The following is a 22,726-nucleotide window of genomic DNA, read 5'->3' as shown; positions in this document are numbered from 1 at the left end:
ACGCTGCACACCACGTGTTTCATTTATTATTAGTAGGCAATACCCTAATAGTCTGTGCTCAGAAGTCTTATCCATCGGTTATTTTTTGGCAACTTTATATTTGGCCTAGTGTCTCCAGGTGCCTCTCTTGCAGGGATAGCAGAGCATGGCTCCACCAGCCCATCTCCCTTTAACACTTCCCAGTGCTTCTTCATGTTTTTACCTCCTCTTTTAGCTGTATTAAGCCTCAGCCCCAGCTCGATTCTGCTGCCGGAGATGATTTTGTGCTCACCAAATGCCACTTTGCTGGAAGGGAGCTGTAGTGCCAGCCTGAGCTTTTCACCAGGAGTGTTAAACTCCAAGTTGGAAATCCCTCAGGAGAAGGAGAGATCTCCTGCTTCTCCTATCTGAAGATGATTGACAGTGAGAGGCACTGCCACTGGTTTGCAGAGGTCTTATGCATGTAAAGCATGCATACAGTACAGCCCAATAGCCAGCTAAAGCCCAGGTGAGAAGGTCAGCAAAGGAGACAGGCTGTATGCAAACAAAGCATCACCTCTGCTCACTAGAAGTGAGGCATTTCTGGACATCCACAAGAGCAGTGCTTTACACAGTCAGTGAGTACTGCTGCTACCAGAATCTCATCTCAAGCCATCTCATCTCCAATGGTGAAGGTGACGCTGAGAAGCGACCATAAATACTTAGTTCAGAATCACAGGGGACACCTCTGGGAAATCTAGAGACTTGAAGCAGGCTTCCAAACCAAGGATAGATGCCTTAAGCACAACAAAACCTCACCTTTTCTCATGCCCCATATAAACTTCCATAGTGAAATGAAATGCTTCAATCGGTTACATCAACTTTGAATTATGTGAGTTCAAAAATATTCTTGCTTCATCACAATTCTAATGAATTTATAACCTTAGCCTTGAACGTGAGCAGTTACACTAAGCATAAAACCAGCAATAAAATCTGCTTCAGCTGAGTCTAAATTTACTAACGCTAGCTTACTAATACTGCTTTAGTTTAACAAAAGTACTTTTCCTGTCCAAAAGCTTCAAAACCCTATTTTCATCCCACTTTTCTGCATCCTATCAAAAATAGTACATTGGAAATTCAAGAGGTTGATTCCAAACAGACAAAACTGAAAAGAGGTGTCACAGCAAAGAACACAAAGCCTTCACAGTTCTGACCTTCAGAAGGACCCAGCTTGTTAGCAGAGATGAATTCTTTTGTATTGGAGATGAAATGGCAAATATTTTCTGTTATTAAGGAAGGTTTTGGATTACTTTCTCCTCACCCAACTGCAAGACTTCTGATAGCTAATCATAATAACAATAGAAAGACTGCTGAGACTATCCTAAAGCTGTAATAAAAATCAGATCACATTGCTATTGGAAAGAACAATAAAGCAGCACATATAGCCACCACAAAAATTGCATTAAGTTTTTCTGATGGTGCAAACAATTTCAAGACTCTGACAGGAAAGAATTATTCATCTCCTAATTTCAAGCAAAAAGAAAAACCAATAACAACTACAGAATATAAAAACTAATGATCTACTGCTTTAAAGAAGAAGAGACCTGAAAACAGAGAGATTGAACTTTAACCCTTTGGTGTCACTGCAACCAGAGCTCCCACAATTACAAATGGAGTTGAATACAGCAGGTTAGGTGTCAACAGTTTACAGGGCTGGTATAGACATAGTAGGAAGAGCCCCCAGAATTTCTAATAGGGATTTAAATTAGAGAAAAGTTTTGTCTTTGTGACTTTTCATTGATAATTCCATAGCAGCAGAGTTTTGTTCCTTTATTTTCCATACACAACATTTTCAGTGGTAATAGAGGATGCCATCTGGTCTATCACTGACCCAAGCAAGAGGCCTCTGAGTAACCAAACCCACTTCTGTGTTGTTCAAAGCAACAAGTGATGTCACAAGTAGACATACCACAAATTGCCATAAAACACAATGTGAGGACAAGAGGGCTCTCCAGTTCAGTAAGTACAGATAGGTGCACATTACCTCCACTTGTGATTTGACTATGTTAGAAGCTCAGCAACATACCATGTATTAGAACACTGTGAAATAGAAACATATAACAAACTTTGGCATTTTAAACATCACTACTTGCTAGATCAGAATAAATAGATATGAACCTATAGGATGCTCAACGTTTTGACCCTGATCAAGAAAAGCACCTGATCAGCAGCTTAACTTTTAGCACAGAGATCTTCCAGGTGAGGAGGATGCTCACTGCTTCTTACACAAAAGACTCTCCCTGTTTAGTGAGTCAGATTTGTTATTCTCCTCTGAAGCATTAATTGGTTCCATGATGTGTGTTAAGGCCAATGGAAGAGCAAGCTTACTAGGCAATCACAGGAATCAATGAGAGATCAATGTGACCTTTGAGGAGTCCTCTGATCCAGCCTCTCGCCTTCAGCAATGACATCTTTAGACATCATCAGTGACAAGAGCCACAATGAGCAGAAAATAACTCAGACAATGAGCTAGCAAGAAAAATCACAATAGGTTAGGAGTGGAAAAGCAGTACAAAAGGAAACTAATCTGACATGCAGAAGGATGGGAAAGAAAGAAAAGAGAAAAAAGATCAAGATGGTGTCCTGGTTTGTAGAGAGAGACTTCACAGAAGACATATTCCAGTCTAAGGTATATATTTTAGTTAAAGATGCCTTCTTATTAATATATATTTGCATTCACAGGGCACACCTTGTGACTCAAGCAATAATTTAGCACATTTAGTGACAACAATAATCGAGCTCTGGGAATACAGAAGATCCCCCTGAGGCCTGGCTTTTTCTCTGTTTTGATCCTGCTCACTTCTCTCCACACTTAAATACTAGCTTTGCTTCTTGCCTCTGGCTGAAGAAAGTTGAGGATTAAGCCACTAATTAACTGGTGGCTCTGGGACTCACAGCCTAGCAGAGTAATGAAGAGCTAAATTGAGAAAGTGCCCTGGGAAGCCTATTATGTCAGTGATTCTCACTTCTTTGGAGAAGGAATTATTTTCTTGGCTTATCTTAAGGCAGGAGATCATCACATAGTTGTTTTCTCCCTAATAAAGCCTTCCCAGCCTCCACACATGTAAATTAGACAAGAATGTGAGTTACCAGCTCCTCCACAAGCAAGATATGGCAAGCTGCAGGTGAGAGCTCACCTGGATGTAAACCAGCAATAGGATCGATTTGGCAAACTCGCTCATCTTGGGTGTCACGTCATCATTCTTCCCACTGCCTGTTTTTGATGGTCAATAAACCCCGTGCCATGCCACCCAAAGGAGTTAATTTCATAGTCAATCCTTGATTGCTTACAAAGAGAAAAGATGAAGTCCCACAAAGCTGCAGAGTTTTTGGCCTGTGCAAGAATAACAAATACAAGTACTACCTAACTCTTAAGAAGTGTTTAACTACATATTTTCAAAGATTACATAAACACTGGGTAATGCAATAACATGACCTTGGAGAGAAAGCTCCCTCTATCATGAAAGCATCTGCAAGGTAACCTCAGGAATTTAATTCTTGCCTGAATCCCCACTTCTACTGACTGAATCAAAACACACACACAGCAAATTTAGACTGCTGTGGTCTAAGCTGAAGCGTGCACCAATGCAGCACTTGCAGGTTGATATAGCCAAGGAGCCATGGAACAGAGCTATCAGCCTAAAAATAATAAACTGCAATTACAGCAACGCTTTATCTCAAATCACAACTGAGTATTTAAAATGTATAATAGCCCTAGAACTCTAAATATGTTCTTGTCACTTATGGAACATACTGCTATTAAAATCACAGCAAATTGAACGGTATGTTTTGACCTAATTAAACGGGGCAGAAATTGGAAAAAAAATCAAATGGCAAGTCTCCCATCTTCCAGTGTAAAGCAGCTTTGGGAAACTGAGTGAAAATTTGGAAATCTATCCCTCTTAGCAGTCAGCAACCCATTACTCTTCCTCCTCCAGTCTTTCTTCTTTTTCCAGGAAAAATTAAAGTTTCACAGCTTTATCTGAAGACAAGAAGGGTCTGATTTAAAGAAAAACTATTTGAACCCTTTGAGGTAGGAGTACTGATGTACTATGTGCACCATAACATTAGTATTAAAAATATCTTTAATGGCTAAAGAATTTAAGATTCTACAGCAGTTGAAGAGTATTTCAAGTACTTCAAGTGACCCACTCCAGATTATTTGCAGTCCTCAAATCTGTGATTCTCCAAAGTCACACAGTCAGTGGAAAAAGAAGCCCAACCTGGACATATTTTGTATTACAAACTACTTTTCCTAAAACAGATCACTATTTCACATAAAAGAAAGAAAACATTTATTTAGGCTCTCTGTAGTCCCACTGATTTGCAAGTAAACTGCTGTATTTGCATCTCCTATAAGAAAAAAAAAAATCAAAATAAAAAATACTATTACATTAATGACATTTAAGTGTTCTGCAAACATAAGGGATTGGATATCGCTCAATCCAAAATGTCTCCAATAATTGAAAGTATAGACTTGGTAGTAGGTAGTACTTAATGAAATACGTCATTTTTTAAATTATTACTTTAAACAAAATCAATTACTCTCAGAATATTATTGATCTAGTAGGTTGAGCCACTATAATCAGCTGACATTGCATCTTCAAGAAGAGTTCAATCCCCTAATAAGCTGTTATCAATTGGGTATCTCCTGATAAACATTTTGAAAAGAAGAAATATGGTGATAGGAGCTTATTCTAAGCTTTGTTTTAAGTATATAGCTGACTGAGGCTCCTGTGTTAGCAGGAGTACAGAGTGAAAAACCTGTTTATAATTTCTAAAGTATATTTCCACTGGAAAAAAAAAAAAAAGACTTTTTGCTTTCAATTGCCCAAATTTCCTTATTTAAACTCAGGTTTACACAGTACTATCTACAAGTTTTGGAGCAGCATACTTGGAAATGTGCAGCTCTCTGGCAGCTTACAGGCAGAAGGAAACACCCCTTCCTGACCATAAAAGGGCTGAGTGCATGTTCTCAAGCGGAAAATGTGCAGGACCTTATTTACAAATGTATAAATACATGCCATTCCTTTGCGCTCACAGGCACAGCTGAAAGCCAGCCAGAAAAGGAAGTACCAGCAACTCAATCTGAGATTTCCAGTACATTTCCCCTCACATAGGATCACTTTGGCCTACGTTTTCATAGAAGTCTGATTATTTTAGTGAATAAAACCACATCACAGTCTCCAAATCAAGAAAAATATGGGAGGGGTTCATAAGCATTTTTTCAGTTAATGCAACAAACAGCTTTTTCTTCTCTTTCCTTCCCCAGCACCCGCAGCCCCTCGTAAGATAGATATGGCAGACTGAGGGGAAAGAAGCCCAACTGGTCAGCTTTGGATTCAGAATCACATCTCACAGCAAGCACCTTTCTCTCTGAAAGTTTCCCAAAAGCAGGACCTACTGGCAGGCAGCCACTGACCCATCCTTGGGAATATCAGCCATGCTCCCCACTAGGATCTGGGCTTGCCTGGCTGCAGCAGCTCTGCCAATAGACTTGCCCAATGCTAGTGAAGGCGAAGAGATGCTTTCAGCAGAGCGTGTGTTAGGCTGTGCATGACTGTGGACTTCATCCCTCCTCTAGGAATCCATAAAATAACAAACAAGTGCCCTCACAAAGAGGGCCTATCAGCTGAATTGTGGGTTATCTTTAAACATAGAAGGCAATCCTGAAAAACATTTCTTGTAAGTCATCCCAAATAAGAACATGCTTACCAAGTAACTTCCTGGTGTGAATTTAAAGCTGAGCTTTCAGTTCTACAGTCTAAACATAACAGTGCTATATCATGAAGTCCAGAACATCAGAATTAAAGAAAACACAACAACAAAACAGCAACAGCTACTTGTTTTCTATCTAGTGCTTATCTTGTCACCTCTCCTTGATGTGGTTAGTGGGGATTATCCACTAAGTAGGTGTTACTTATTGTGCACTTAATGATCAGAACTTCAGAGCACAAGACAACAGATACACAGCTTCTCTCTTTAATACATTTACCTAATAGCAAATATTTTTGTTTTGGTTGCAATGAAAAACACATACTTGAGGGCAGAATGGCTTCCAAACACTGATTCCAGAGAAGCTGAAGAGATACATTCTGGTATACACCTGGTACTCTGAAGAGTCTGTTTTCTCTACACTTAAAAATGAAGAAGAAATCCTAGAAAATTTTGTTGGAGGAGTGGCAGGGGGCAGTAATTCACTATCACACACAAGCTAGACAGAAGACATGGCATTCCTCACTAAACTCTGGAAAACTTTCTTACATGTATAAGGCAAATAGGAAAGATGACAAAGGAAAACAGCAGAAGTACCTCCTTTGTGAAATGTAAATTCCATTGCCTCTATCAAGGAACCCACCTACTTCCCCACTGGGGAGCTGAAATAGTCAGCAAGGATGATTTATTGTCTTCACAATATTAAGACAAACATCTCTGAATCTCACGCAAAAGAAGAATTTGCTATACCCATGTGTTAGCAAATGGGTCACAGTTCCCATGTCACTTCCAGGTTTCCTTTAGAAAGCTGTGTTTTGCCAGCAGCACTGAAAAGGGCTCTTCAGATAAGTTTAGCCATTAGATCTGTTCCTTGAGCCGATAAGGTAGAAGAAAGTCTCTGCAGCTCTTACAAAGAGGCTTCATAGAGGAGCAGATTCTGGCCTGATGGTATACTAGCCAAAGGAAAAAAAGTCTATGGGAAGAAAAGCAAAGCCAAAACAAACAGACCGCTTCTTGACATAGCAGCCTAGTGCTTAAGAAAGAATACTGAAGAGCATTTGCTTCCCATTTTTACAGTCACCACCAGAATACCAACATCTCTTAACAACATTAACAGTGCTGTACTTGAAACAGAACACGGAAAGAGTTTGCAGCAGTGAAATTTATGGCTCTGTACCACTGAGGTTCCCAGCATTCCCAGGTCTGAGTACAGCACAAAGAACTTTCTCAACATTGTTCCCACGTGCAGAGCTTCAGTGACAGGATTATACAACACATACCTGTTACAATTGGAAAGATTAATGTGGTGGAAGGATGATTGTTTGCTGCTGCACCCTGACTAGCACAGATAGGATGGTATTTCAAAGAAAAAATAAAGGTGCTCACCCATCTCCAAAGATCTAGGCTAACAGGAAAGATACTACAAGGGAGGGATCTCCAACCAGAGATCCTTCCCCAGAGGCAGTCAGCCCTTAAATGGGGTCTAAGAGAGGTGCAGCCAGGCTTCACACCTTCCAATCACACAGCTGAATTACCTTCACCTGAGCTCCCAGGGTTGACTGGGTCCTTTCCTCAGGTGGTTCAGTGGTTCAGGCTGTGACTCAACAGTTCCCATACACTCCACCCCTTCACAGTGTGAACCAATGACTGAGCTGACTGAAGGGTGAACCTTCAGTGGATGTCCAATATAGCTAGGAGGGTATGATCAAATACACCCAATGCCTGGACTTGTTTAACTGCCAGTTTGGCCTGCTGGAAAGCCTCGTGTTCCATTCTCCCCCAGCCCCACAGTTGCACCTTTTTCCTGAATGTGTATAATGGTCTCAGCAGCTGCACTAAGTGATGTATAAAGGAACACCAATATCCCAACATACCTAAGAGCTCCTGCAGCTGCTTTGGTGCTGTAGGGACTGGGAATGCCTGAACCTTATCTATGACAGCACTGGGTAGTACTTTGGTCTTTCCTGACCAAACTGCCCCCAGGAATTTCATGGACAGGCCGGACCTTGCACCTTCTGAGGATTTATATCCCATCCTCTTTTTGCAGATAGGTAGTTAATGAATCTGCCGCTTGTCCCACTGCCTCCAGTGAGTCAGACATCAAAACGAGTTCACCAATATAGTGATAGAAACTAACACTATTCGTTTTTTCCCAATTAGCCAGGTCACACACCAGGTTATGGCAATATGCTGCAAATGCACGTACCCCTGTGGCAGGACCTGAAAGGTCCACTGCCTGCTTCCCCATGTAAACACAAACTGGTCTTGCGATTCTTCAGCAATTGGAATACTGAAGAATGCATGTGCCAAGTTTAGGACACAGTGACTGGTTTTTATCTCAATGTGTCCATTAAGGAGGCAATATTGGGTACGGCAGCGTGAACAGGCAGCATGACCTTATTTAATTCTCTATAATCTCAGATGGAAGGTGGAGAATGACAGTACTTTCACACTGGCCATACAGGGGAATTATATGGACTATGTGCAGGTCTTATAATCCCAACATTTTCTAATTCCTGCACAGTCCTTGATATTTCATCTTGCCCCCTTGGAGTCTATAATGCCTCCCCTTAGTAGTCTGGTTCTGGCAGACGAATAGGCTCATGCTTCACATGGCCTCTCAATATTGCCTGCACTGCCTGGACACTAATGCACCTCTGTTGGAGTCTGAACTCTCCTACGGATGTCTGGAGAGCCAGACCCCATCAAATGTCAATGCCAAGATGTACCCTGAGACTGGGACAATAGACTTTACACTCCCAGGGCAGAAGACACCCAACCCCATTTTCGACCACACTTGGGTGACAGGAATGGTCTGTCCCACAGAACCACCAATCATTACTCTTTCTCCTTGAAATTTAGTTGGATCACCATAGACAACTGAAGTTTCTGTGCCTGTGTCCACCAATGCCATAACTCATGGTACATTTTTCCAGGACCAAAAATTGTCAGTTCAACATAGGGTCTCTGGTCTTGTCTGGAGGCCCTAGGTGCAGAGGAACTAACATCCCATCACACCATAAACCGTCCTATGGCCAGGTCTTTTTCTTCAGGTGACTCGGGCATCATAGCTCAAGTCATCTGAGGAGGCTTTTTCCTTCTATTGGGGACTATAAAGTCCTCTAAATTCCAGGTTCTTGTTGGTATTTGTCAAATTATTCATACTCCTGATCTTTTGGGAGTATTTTGAAATTTCTGATCATCTTGTAGTTGTTTCCAAAATTGAAGTAAAATATGATTAGGCTGCTGATCAATCTTGGCAAAGGCCACTCCAGCCCATATTAGATCATTAAGCATTTGATTCCAGGACACCAGTATGGGGCCTGACTGGAGTACCCATGGGGCAGCTTTTATGGTTTTAATAACTGGGAGAACCTCAGCTCCTTCTACCACCCTAATATTACACTTTGTTCTTAGGTGCTGTTTCCCCCAACTTGGCTACCAACTGGGCAGCCTCAGAGCTCACTAGGGAGTTCAGTACAGAAACTAAGGTTCCATAAAGGTGGGAAGGAGCCTGTTGTAAAATCCCTTCCCCACTGAAAGCATCAATTCACAACACCTAGGAGCACAGACTGCCTCACACCCACCACTTAAACTTTTTTTCTGCAGAAGACGATTCAGGGGTTACAGGACTGTTTACAAACAGAAGTTATTTAAGCTCCCCTTTCTTCTCTTCTTACCCCATCCATCCATAAATACACATCCGATCGTTTCTGAAAGAAATCTTTTTGGCAGGTGCAAGATGCTGACCTTTCTCACCAAAAATCAACACTGTCTGGATCACACCCTTTTCCTTCCAGGCTGTTTATTTAAACAAAACATTATTTAAATTAAAAAAAAAAAAAAGCAATTCTCCAAGTCTCACGCACACAAAACACAACAAAAGAAAGAACGCCATCAACGACAAGAAGCAGAATTAATTAAAGCTAAAGCCACTGGTTTGCTTTGTTTTGTTTTTTTTGTTTTGTTTTGTTTTTTAAGAGCCTTAAAATGGTTCCCTTGAATTTATTTTTCTTCATTTTCCTTCTCCCAGCATCTTACCACAGGAATGCACTTGTTTTCCACAACTCCCTCTTTAACCAAACCACCCACTGACTTTTATGGTCATTTGCTGCATCACAACTAGGAGACAGCTTGCAATCCCAAATGAAGTCAGGCTCAAAATGGCCCTTCTTTTGAAAGATCAGAAATGAAGAAAAATCTGTTCGAAGTTCTTGTTACTTTCACATAAGCAAATACAGTTTGAAAACATAATACAGAGAGTTAAACCAAGTATAACCATCCTACTTATCTAGAAACTCTGGTGTGCAGCAGTTCTCAGTGCTCACTGTGAAAAAAAAAAGTACTGTTTGGACCAAAATTTTTTCAAGTAAATAGTTTACCTTCTCCCAGAGCTTCCCTGCAGCCCTACAAATTGCAATTAGTATCCACGAAGACTGCCTCCCCGTGATTTATGAATATAGGCACTCAACTGTAACCAATACTCTTGAAAGGGGGCATAACATTGTGTTTCTGATATTTTATAATTTTTCAGTGGTTTTTTTATTATTATTTTTTTTTTTTTTACAAAAAATGTACACTTACAACACCAGCTCTCTAAGCAGAGTTCCTCATCCCTTGCAAGTAATTAACAGTTAAAGGAAGGAAAGAAGTCTTGGTGAGAACCTTGTTTCTCCTCACAACTATTTCAGGAAATACTAAATTACTCTTTTTTTCTTAAGTGCCAGGAATAACAAGACGACAAAACATGGTTACAATAAATCTACTTTTTCACCAAGATACCATTGTTTGTTGTCTCTTACTGCCCCAAGTGGCAATGTAAGCATGTGCCAAAGATGACCCACAATTTTCAGAGAGAGAAATATTATTTTTCTGTTGACATACTTTTTTTTTTTTTCCCCCTCAGTACATGGATCCTGATTTTTAAAACTTATCATTTGCTCTAAACAATGAAAACCATTGGTATAAAGCTGTCTCCTTAAACCGCTCTTAAAAGACAAGCAACTCAAAAGGCCATGTCCAACACTGTGATTTCAGTGCACAGAGACAACAGAGGAAAAATGATAACTGCTCATGTTGAGAATCTAACAAGCCTAGGAATCTGCCTCTTTTTCTGTGCTTCATCAGATTTATAAGCACATCACATGAAAGCAAGTCTCAGTATAAACAGTAAGAGCCAAAAGTATCGGTTTCTCTCTACTTCCGGGATATGAACTCTTTGATTGACATCAAGTGAAAGAAAATGGCACAGGATTCATTTCTTCCTCTAAGAAATCTCCACTCAAGTTGATCATTATGGGCTAATAACTACAATGCCCATGTCACAGAATCACAGAATCACCAAGGTTGGAAAAGACCTTCAAGATCATCCAGTCCAACCATTCACCTATCACCAATAGTGCTCACTAATCCATATCCCTCAACACAAAATCCAACTGTTCCTTGAACACCTCCAGGGTCGGTGACTCCACCACCTCCCTGGGCAGCCCATTCAGTGCTTGACCATCCTTTCAGAGAAGTAGTATTTCCTAATATCCAGCCTAAATCTCCCTTGGTGCAGCTTGAATCCATTCCCTCTAGTCCTGTCACTGTTACACGAGAGAAAAGGCCGACCCCCAGCTCATTACAACCTCCCTTCAGGTAGTTACAGAGAGCAATGAGGTCTCCCCTGAGCCTCCTCTTCTCTAGACTGAACAATCCCAGCTCCTTCAGCCGCTCCTCATAAGTCCTGTGTTCCAGACCCCTCACCAGCTTTGTTGCCATTCTTTGAACACGCTCCAGGGCCTCAATGTCTTTCTTGCAGTGAGGGGCCCAAAACTGGGCACAGCACTCGAGGTGCGGCCTCACCAGAGCTGAGTACAGGGGGACAATCACTGCCCTGTTCCTGCTGGCAACACCATTCCTGATGCAAGCCAGGATGCCATTGGCCTTCTTGGCCACGTGGGCCTCTATGTCTTGCCAACATAGAGCATTGGAAGCTTGTGTACCAAAAGTTCAGCAAGACCTATCCGTTCAAAGAGCAACAGTCACACAAGGAACAGGGACTCAAAAAGAGTTCTCAGCTTCCCATGCCATAGAAAAACAAGCTAAGCCAGTATTTTGCACTCTACATGAAAACTAGATTGTAGTCTTTGCTATCTTCAGCTTCGTGTCCTTATGGTGAAAAATTTCCCAACTCTCCTTTTCAGTACCCTTACTAATTGTACTAATCAGGTGATAGGTCTAAGAGACTTGTAAAGTAAAAGTTATTCATGCACAACATTAGGAAAAAACGTTCAATCACATTTGGGAATCATCATTCAGCCTTCTACTTGTAACAAAAGGGATAGATAGATAGATAGAAAGACAGGTTCTAACGCACCAAATTTTTTTTTATCCAACAGACAGCTTTCAAGACTGATTTCTTTTCCACATCTCTGTCTCAATTTTCAGCATATACTGCTTCTCTGTGCTATAATGCATCCAACAACGCTCAGCTATCCTGCAAACTACAGAAGAGACCGTTTTCTTCAGATAAGAAAGCAATTCATATCCTGCAAATGAATTTTATAGCTAGACAGGAACAACTACCATAGCAAACATGAATACAATTGCTGAGCTTATTTAATTTCATGTTTTATGAATGTAATCAAAAGTCTGAAAAAGAAGTCACCTTGCTAGATGTTTCCTTTTTCCAGGCTTTGATTAATGACAGTGGCTTTATCTTGCAGATGTGCATCATATAATTTTCTCCTAGTAATGAGAACTAATTTCTTCCCAAGTTCAGGGCAACTCCTTATACACTGAGGAAACTTCTTGGGCGCGTTAATGAAAAGCTCCTCATTATATCTTTGTATCTTTGACACCTATCCAAAGTACTGTCATTAGACAAATATAGGTGAGTAGAGGTAATCAATACACTGTAGTCTTTGTAGTTAAGTGAGCAGAAAGTCTAATAAACTACTAGTGCATAGAGTAGAATGCCCTACATTAAACAGCACTGTTAGTGCTGCCTTCATATTAATGATTTGACTAAAGTGGGGATGGAGGAAAATTTAACTCAATCATGAATATTAATTACTTTACAAAATCTTTGTAAAGCGGACTTCATAGCAATGAATATTCTGAAAGTGAAGATGGAAAGGAGATAATGTAACTGAAAAATCAGTGTGACTAAATTGTGACTAAAATCTAACACCAATGTATTGATGTATTTGACACTGTATTGCCAACATATGTCTGTAGATACGCACATACAAAAAAAGGTGCTCTGACTTATAAGACCATTCATTTAAAGAACAACTGTCTTCTGAGATCCTATAGAGAGGCAGGAGTAGAGGATTCAGAAATAAATAGCTTCTCTATTCCATGTTCAGTAGCAACATCTGGGTGCAGATGCAAATTCCAAAACAAAATGGCATGAACCAGATGCAGCACACAGACGACACGGTATATCTTTGTGTCTCTGCAGAGCATACTGGCCACATCCAAACTGCAAGCTGGGTGTGGATCCACATATTCAACAGCCTCTACTGCCTGGAATTAAATAGATGTAAGAATAGCTGACATGCAGAAGACCAGGAAAGAATCCTTTCTTCCTTAATATTGGAAAATGAGAGTGAAATAGAAACATTATTCGTCATGTTACCTAGCATTACTTGATCTTCACCTACACATACATACAAGCCTACTATTTAGCCCATAAACAACTTCATTTATTGTTTTGAGGATCTGTTTAATATAATGCTAAACCACTTTTAATAGTCTAAATAGTTTCAGATCCAATATTTTCACTGCTTGCCTAACTCAACCAAAAACAAGAGATGGTTGCTTTTTAAAACTACAAGGAATATGTTCTCTTCTGAAATTCAAATGCTGAACATAAAGGTTAACAAATACTTCCCGTAAGTGAAAAAAAAGCTGAACAAGTCAATTTAACCTGAGAATATTACCTCAATAAAAAGAACAAAAACAAACAAACATTAAGCACCCACATACATAAAAATGTCAGAACAAACCACATACAAGTGCACATAACTATAAATTCAAGTAATTAAAGACCATCCATTAAGCAACTGCTGCTAGGAATGAATGCTTTGCTGTTGCCATTTTCCATAAGAAAATTAAACGCCTATGGTGAAACATTTTAAAAACTTTCTAATGAATCAGAATCAGTAACAAGATAAGGGATTTTCTGTGTTTGTTTAAAATAACAAGCAATAGAAATCAGCTTTATGCATTATTTCAGTCCTGACCCAGTACCTTCAGTGGTAGCATTTTAGACTCAGAGAGAAGCTACAGATCCTGTAAAACTATATTAGACATATCACAGCCACAGCATCATTTTCTTTAATGCAAAGAACTCAAACCAGGTCAAATTTTGGCAATGTAATTATGTAAAAAGCAGTTACACTGCAGGAAACACATCACAGCTCTTTCAACTTGGTATCATTTCACAGCACTTTCAAGATTGATTAGTGGGACAAATCAGTTCTATGATTCTTACTGATAAAGCAAGCACAAGGCTTAAAAATGTGAAGTAGAAATATAAACACAACAACACAAAAATATCTTTCCAGCTACAAGCAGTAAGATAAGTTTGCAAAGCAGACAAATAATGAAGTAAGAGAGCTTTCTTTACCTTTATACTCCAGAGTCCCAAAGTATTCCATGTTCGAGGTACTAGGCAAGATTGCAAGTAACCACAGTGCTTTCTCACAAGAAGAAAATGAACTTAAAACCCCTTTGCCAGCCCTGGCTAAATTCATTTCAGAACAGCCACTTTCCCACCCCCACACTGCTTCTTGCAGATACTGAAAATCAGTTATAAAGTAGCAATCTCCAGTTAAATAAATAAACAAACTAAATTAAATAAAAGTGGCCATTCCTAACAGCTCATAACAGTCACCATGTGGTCAGCAGATCAAGGGAGGTGATCCTGTCCCTCTACGCTGGTGAGATCTCACCTGGAGCCTTTGTCCAGATGTGGGTCTCTGACTAAATGAGTTGGGTGTCTTGATAATAGGGGTGATGCTGAAAAGGTGGAGAATCTGAATGCCTTCTTTGCTTCAGTTTTTAATGCTAAGACTAGCCCTCGGGAGTCCCAGACCCTGGAGTTAGAAGAAAGAATCTGGGTAAATTAATACTTCTCCTTTGGTCAGGGTGGATCTGGTCAGAGAGCATCTAGGCAAAATCAATGCACACAGATCCATGGGCCCTGATGGGATGCACCCACGTGTGCTGAGAGAACTGCCAGAGGTGACTGTTAAACTGATCTCTACCATCTTTGAAAGGTCTTGGTAAATAGGAAAGGTGACTGAAGATTAGAGGATATCCAGTGTTACTCTAGTCTTCAAAAAAGGCAAGGAGGAGGATCTGGGAAACTACAGGGCAGTCAGCCTCACCTCCGTCCCTGGAAAGGTGATGGAATAGCTTGTTCTAGATGCCATCTCCAAGAAATTGGAAGAGAAGGTTATCATGAGTAGTCAGCATGGGTTCACCAGGAGGAGGTCATGCTCTACCAACCTTCTATGATGCCACCATCACAGATGTCTAGCCTTCTATGATGTCATCACTGACTGGGGCTGATGATAAAAAGCTGAGAGGATTGGCTGACAGACCTGAAGGCTGTGCTGCCATTCAACAAAACCTGGGCAGATTGAAGAGCTGGGCAGGGAGGAACCCGATGAGGTTTAACAAGAGCAAGCGTAGAGTCTTGCACCTCGGGAGGAATAACTGCATGCATCCATACAGGTTAGGAGATGACCTGCTGGACAGGAGCTCTGCAGAGAAGAACCTGATGGACAACAGGTTGGCCAGAAACCAGAAATGTGCCCTTGTGGCCAAAAAGGCCAACGATATCCTGGTGTGCATTAAAAACAGCATGGCCAGCTGGTCAAGGGAAGTGATTCTCCTCCTCTACTCTGCGCTGGTGAGGCCACATTTAGACTATTGCATCCAATTCCAGGCTGCTCCATTCAAAAACAACAGGGATCTCCTAGAATGAGTGAGCCACAAAGATGTGTAAGGACCTAGTGCATTTTCCATATGAGGAAAGGCTGAGTAATCTGGGTCTGTTCAGCCTGGGGAAGACTAAGATGGGATCTGGTAAACATTTATAAATATCTAAAAGAAGGTGGGAGGCAAATGGAAGAGACCAGGCTCTTCTAGGTGATGCGCAGCAATAGGATAAGGAATAATGGCCTAAAACTTGAACACAGGAAGTACCATACTAACATGCAAAAGAACTTCTTTATGGTATGGGTGACAAAGCACTGGAACAGGTTGCCCAGAGAGGCTGTGGAGTCTTCTTTGATGGAGATATTCAAGACTATCTGGACAGCTACCCGTGTGACCTATTGTAGGGAATACTGCTTTAGCAGTGGGGTTGGACTCAATGATCTCTTGAGGTCCCTTCCAATGCCTGTAGTTCTGTAATGCTGCAAGAAATATGGATCTGTTGGAGTGTGTCCAAAGGAGGGCCACAAAAATATCCAAGGGAAGATGCACCTTTCCTGTAACAGCTGGCTGAGACAGCCGGGGCTGTTCAATTTGTAGCAGAGAAGGCTGTATGGAGACCTGAGAGTGGCCTTTCAGTATCTGAAGGGGGTCTGTAACAAGAAAGTGGACAGACTCTTTAGCAGGGTTCGTTGTTGTGACAGGACAAAGGGAAATGGCTTCAAACTAAAAGAGGAGACTTGACTGGATATAAGGAAGAAGTTTTTTTTTTTTTTACAATAAGGTGGTGAAGCACTGGAACAAGTCCAGAGAGTGGATGCCCCATCCCTGGAGACATTCAAGATGAGACTGGACAGGGCTCTGAGCACCTGAGCTGTAGGTGTCCCTGTTCATTGCAGGGCAGTTGGACTTGAATGGCCTTTAAAGTCCTTTCTAACTCAAAAGAGTCTATGATTTTAATCCATTAAGGACTTAAGAGTGTAAGTGAAAAGATGTACTGTTCTCCAAAATATTCAGGTCCTTAGCACTAATGATATCACTCATCACAAATTCAGTCTCCACTTCATAAGAAATACTACAAGGCTGAACCATTACTTCAGGCAAATACTTTGTGAATTTCTTTATCAGCACATACCACAGGAAAAGCATGGACTAATTAGCAGAAGTTTTTAGAGAAATTAGAGTTGCAGGTGCTAAGCTGAATATATATATATATATATATATATATGTGTGCCATGCTCCCAGGGGTCAGGCATAAGTTGTATGCAAGGCTGGTGTATGTAAAAAATACACACCTTCATTACATTTGTGAAAGGAGCAGAAGGTGAGAACAACACAGAATCAGAAAAGCTGAAAATCACTTCACTGAGAGTTATTTTATATTTCAAGAGCACACATGTATTCTTATAAAACACACATTCGTGTATTCTTACAAAGCAGCCAAAGGCTACTGGCTATCAGTCCTTCTAAACACAGAACAGATTATCTGGTAACAGATATGACTGAGAAACTTCACTAACGATTGGCTGGAGGGATGAGTAGGAGACATTTCTTCTAGCTAGATGGATTTTAAAATAAATGTGCAACTCTAGAGAGGTTGGAATGATGAAAGTATCTAGCAAAGAGATTAATCAGGAAGACAGCCAGTGAAGGAGTCAGTGCACTTTCCCATAATCATTAAACATGGGATGGAAACAAACAAGTTAAAATGGCAACGTGTGATGCTGAAAACAACCTTCTTTTTTCCCCTCCCAAGGGAAATATCTGAAGGAGATAGAAGGAATATGTCCACTTACCACAGAGACTGAAAGGCTATTTTTGTGGATGAGACTTATACTAGAAATAAGAGTACAACTATTCCTGTAAGTTACTAAAGACTAGGTAGTACATGCTAATGAAAAAATCATGATTTTTTATTATTATTTTCTTGCAATCTTGCTGCAACACAGAGAAAAGAGCAAATCCAACAAGAACCCCTGAATTATTTTAAGTAGTAGCCTTTAGTTAAGGTCAGATATAACAGTTTCATCTCCTTGTCTAGAAATCAGGTTTATTTTGAAGTCATTGCTTGTTAGCTCTCAGTTATAAGGCTGTACTTCACTTTCAGGTCTATCATAAAATGAGCAAGAGACATATATACAGGTAGGAATCTCCTTGCGTAACAGACACCCTACATAGTAAGACACTTGAAGCCTTGAGATACATTTTGGAGAGGTAGTCTATTGTAATGTTTTTGAAATACAAAGTGCCAATAACATGAACAGGAGTGTTTTACAATCTACACTGCACCATGAAACATTCATCTGATTCACCTTGTAAAGGACTATATAAATACAAAATTTCCAAGGAAGTATTTTTAGAGTCACGTTATTTTGGATTATAGATAGGTAGCCTCACACGTGTACAGTTAATTGCAACTAATGCCAAACTTCAGCAAGGTTGTTTTCATTCTGAAATTATTTTGACATTTCAGTCTATGAAGAGTTGTGAGGGGTAGCTGAAGTTACGTTGGCAATAGCAGAGCTGAGCAGCCACATCTCATGACAAAGAAGGTAGCTGACACCAACACCTCTTAATCAAACTTACAAAGTTCTCCTTTTGTAAGTAAACATTTACACTGACGTACATAAATAATTCTATATAGCACTTTATTATACAAAAAATAAAATACTTATCCTCTTTTGCATTCCACTTTCTGAAAGAATGATGAAATGAGTCATAAAGGTCTTCAGTTGATGTGCCACAGATATGACTCCCAATGCTTAAATCTGGTCCAACATAAGTTTCCGTAACAGATTTTTAACTTGGATCAGAGTTGCTGCTGTTCCGTACAAACCTATTTATATGAATAGAGCACACAGCCAAAACGGTTGCTTTGTAATTAGTTCAGGCATGTTTAAATCCAGAAGGGAAACTGTTTTAATTTATTTCCCCCTGGAACACTACAAAGTTCCACTACAGCTTCACAGTGTAACCACGCGTATCAAGAAAGAGCCTTCATTTACCTAGAAAAAGGATCAAATTATACTATTGAATTGTTCTTCTCTTTCTCTGCTCCACTCTGAACGCACTGAAATGTTTGAAAATACTGTTCCTGAGAATTTGCCATCTATAGTGTCAAAGACATTTTGGCAGAAAAAGAAAGTCTTGTTGAGGGCAAAACTCAGTCAAGACGACTGTAAAACTTAATCCACACCTTCGAATTTGGACTGAATATCCATCACTTAAACATCTAGTAAATGACCCAATTTGTTTACACGGCCCTGTAGATTTTTAATGACTTTTCCATAAAGAAGTTATTGCATCCATTCCTTTTATTTTGTTTGAGAGCATTTGAATAAGCCCCAGAACCACAAGCAAGTGAAACAGACTCTCTGCAGATGGAAGTGGCCTCATATAATTCACCACAACCGGTAGAAGAGTCAGAACAACACTTTCTGTTTGGAAATACCTTCACACACAGCAGAAGAATTTCCTGTGCCATACATCTTCTTAAAATATTTAACTATTGTATAAAATGAGTTCTGGTTTCCTGTCCATCAGTGGAAGAACACAAAGCCACTTGGACTTGTGTTCCCCATTGCTTTCAATGAATGTGAAGGCACTCAGATGGTTACACAGTGAGGTAGGTACACCAAGGCAAGGAGAACAAACAATAATAGCAGTAATAATAAATAACCCAAACTTATCAGTTGTTCTACCTGCTATCATGCCCTGGTTCATCCAACACAGCTCCACAAATAGAGTTTAATAAAAAAACTGGACAACTGCTTTTTCTGGAAAAGACCATAGGCAAAGACTCAAATCAGCAATATTATTCATTATTTCACTAAGTAGAAGCTCTTCCAGTAAACTCATTTCCCCCCACTTAATGTGCCTTAAACAAATGAAACTTAAAAAGCAGCAGAGAGATTAAAAGGACTAGACTGACATGGACAGTATGGCAGAAGTGTCTCCAAGTGCTATTTTATTTTATTTTATACTCTTCAAATATAACATTCCCTGCTATTTCACACCTGGACTTCTGTTTGACACAGATCTAGGGCTTTGCTGATAAGTGCCAAACCAAGTTAATTCTCTAAAGGTGTGTTGCCACCAAACCAAGATAAGTTGTTACTGGTTGCTACTCCCTTCCAACTCTCTAATTCTCATCAGTATAAAAGGATGCACCTATATGGTAACACTTGAACATTTTCCTATTTCATGAGCAAAGCTTTTCCTGCTTGTAATAGGCATAAGAGAATAATTCATATTCTCTTATCCCAACTCCAAATGCTTGCATGTGGAAATGTTCAGCCCAGAAAAGAGAAGGATCTGTGGAGACCTGAGAGTGGCCTTTCAGTATCTGAAGGAGGGCTATACGAAGGAAGGGGACAGATTTTTTTAGCAGGATTCGTTGTTGTGATAGGACAAGGGGAAATGGTTTCAAACTAAAAGAGAGGAGACGTAGATTGGATATAAGGAAAAAAGTTTTTAAGAGTAGTGAAGCAGTGGAACAAGTTGCCCAGAGAGGTGGTGACTACTCCATCCCTGGAGACATCCAACATCAGGCTGAATGGAGCTCTGAGCAACGTGATCTAGCTGTGGGTGCCCCTGTTCGTTGCAAGGGGGTTGGACTAGATGGCCTTTAAAGTCCCTTACAACTCAAAAGATTCTATGATTCTATGACTAGAGAACAAGTGGCACACAATACGCCAAAAGATTTTCAAATCTTTAGGGTTGGAAAAGATCACCAGGTTTATCTAGTCCAACTGCCAAACCATCACCATTAAAACTAGTACCTAGCTGCCACATCCTCTCGAAAACCTCCTGAGATGGTGACTCCACTACTTCCCTGGGCTGCCTGTTCCAATGCCTTACCACTCTTTCTGAGAAAAAAAAAAAAATCTTCTTGCACTGCATTTTATTGCAGTGTTGAAGAACTTCTCTAATTTGTCATAATCACAAGTCAAAAGAGGATGTGGTGTACTTCTTCACTTCCCAGGAAAAGAGCTTTAAAGTGTTTCAAAACAAGTGTTGGATTAAACAGAAATATATTAATCTTAGGACAAATTGCATCACTATCATGTTTCCTTTTAGATGACACGTTCATATTTTGTTCTTCCTTCTCTTCTCAAAACAAATGAAATTTTTGCCACCCAGCAGTAGTTAGACTGCACCAGCAGTTGTTAATTCAGCTAGACTCAGCAGAAGCAGCATTGCTTCCCATTGCTTTGAAGTATGTTCTTTTGTCAGAGATAACCTTGCAGTCACACTACTGCACTTAATAGAAGCACTGACATTCTCACCTCCAAGAACTGGATGACCTGCATCACTCATACATCAACAGCATCAACATACTCCTTCAAGTGTTGCAAGCCCACATTAAATGATCTTCACCAGAAATTTCATATCGTGATTCTGTCCCTATCCATGGACTAGCTGCAAGCTCCTTTAAAGATGCACAAACAGGGAAATCCTCTAGATGATTATGATGGGACATGTAAGGCCAGGCACTACCTAAGGAGAAGACAGAAGCCGTTTCTGTCCTTTTGACACTTTGCTGAATTCTACCTGCTCCCACCAAGTCTTCTCAAGAATGGTCTGAGATAAGCAAGTCTTCAACTCCAGCCTGTCACTTTTCTTTTTGTTTAAGTGACATAATCCTTCTCTTTCTAAAAGATTTAAGAAATACATTAGGAAGTGATCCATGATAAGATCTTTAATATTAAGGGTTTCTATTCAAAAGCTTAAGAAAGAAATCACTTAAAGGAAATGAAGAGCTATCAAAACATTGGCAAATTGCCTACGCTGCAGGAATGACAGAAGCCTAATGAAGACCACAGTTTTCTAGAATTTGCTTCAGCAACTTTATTCATCACTATTCATTGATCCTTCCTTCTCCTCCATTCAGCATTGGTGAGGCCACATCTCTGTGTACTGGGGGTGCCAGAATTGAACAAGAAAGACCTTGGAAGGCCACTGAGATCATAGAGGGCTTAGAGCACTTGTCCTGTGAGGAGAGGCTGAGAGAGCCAGGGCTGCTCAGCCTGGAGAAGAAGGGGCTCAGGAAGATCTCATCCATGTGATCTCATCCTTTGGGTACAAATACCCAAAGGGAGGGTGCAAAGACAACAGAAACAAGCTCTCCTCAGCCTGGAAAAACTGGAAAAAATTGTATTAAAGCATTAGGAAGCACTTCTGCATGCAGGCTGCCCAGAAAGGCTGTGGAGTCCCTTCCTTGGAGATCTCCCAGAGCTGCCTGCACATGGGCCTGGGCAGCTGCTATGGGTGGCCCTGCTGCACCCAGTGGGCCCTGCCAGCCTCAGCCATCATGGGATTCTCACTTGAAAGTGAACACAGGAAAATTAGTATTTCTAACTATTTGGTACTGGTGAACTGCTACCTGACCTCAGCTCCTCAGCCTTCTAAAATAATTCATTTCTAAGAGTACATAACACATTAGCTATACAGCTTAGGGCACCTGATTTTACATTATTTTATGTAAAGACATCCTTATATTTCTTATAGAAATTATAACATCTGACTTCTGTAGCTTAGTAAAGTTACCATAAACACTTATATCTTCCCTAAAATAGCCAAGAGAGAATAATTTAGTTTCTCCTACCACCTCATGTTGCAATTAAATCCAACCTAAACTAACAGTCTCACATAAGTACTCAGGCCACTAGAGTTAAGTCACTTTCATTAAATACTCTACCAAATGCTCCCTCAGACACTGTTGAAACTACAGAAACAAGCTAAAAATATTATTATAGAAAAATAGTATAGAAAAGTATAATGAGAAGTACACAGAACAATAACAGAAAGAAGAAACAGGTAAACCATCCAAGTAATCAAATTCAGTATGCAAGAGATTTTGTTCCCCCAAAGGAAACTGAGATGCCTTTCTTTTGACTGCTTGTTACAGTACAGAAAAATGGTAAGAAATACATCAGTCATAAGAGAATTGACAAAGCCATCTATGTGTGAAGATCCATTCAAGCATAATCTGTTTTTCAGCATAACAAAGTATTGCTGAAATTAAATCCATGTAAATAAATGGGAGCCATCACTA

General features: G+C 40.2%; 1 protein-coding gene across 2 annotated transcripts in view; it reads right to left on the bottom strand.

The window, feature by feature from the left end:
- PDGFC (platelet derived growth factor C) overlaps positions 1–22,726 on the bottom strand; it is a 116,627-nt gene that overhangs the window by 91,074 nt on the left and 2,827 nt on the right. Inside the window, exon 1 of one of the 2 annotated variants that reach the window (XM_031614243.2) lies at positions 7,120–7,731. The exons of the other annotated variant lie outside the window; for it this stretch is intronic. Within the exon in view, the coding sequence (XP_031470103.1) occupies positions 7,120–7,123 (4 nt within the window). The 5' untranslated portion in view covers positions 7,124–7,731. Of the gene's footprint in view, positions 1–7,119; positions 7,732–22,726 lie in introns of those variants that run through there. 2 annotated transcript variants of the gene reach the window in all.

The sequence above is a fragment of the Phasianus colchicus genome, chromosome 4 (genome assembly GCF_987193195.1).
Source record: "Phasianus colchicus chromosome 4, bPhaCol1.hap1.1, whole genome shotgun sequence".
Taxonomy (NCBI): Eukaryota; Metazoa; Chordata; class Aves; order Galliformes; family Phasianidae; genus Phasianus; species Phasianus colchicus.
Note: the sequence above shows the minus strand (reverse complement) of the source record. Positions and strands in the feature narration are given on the sequence as shown.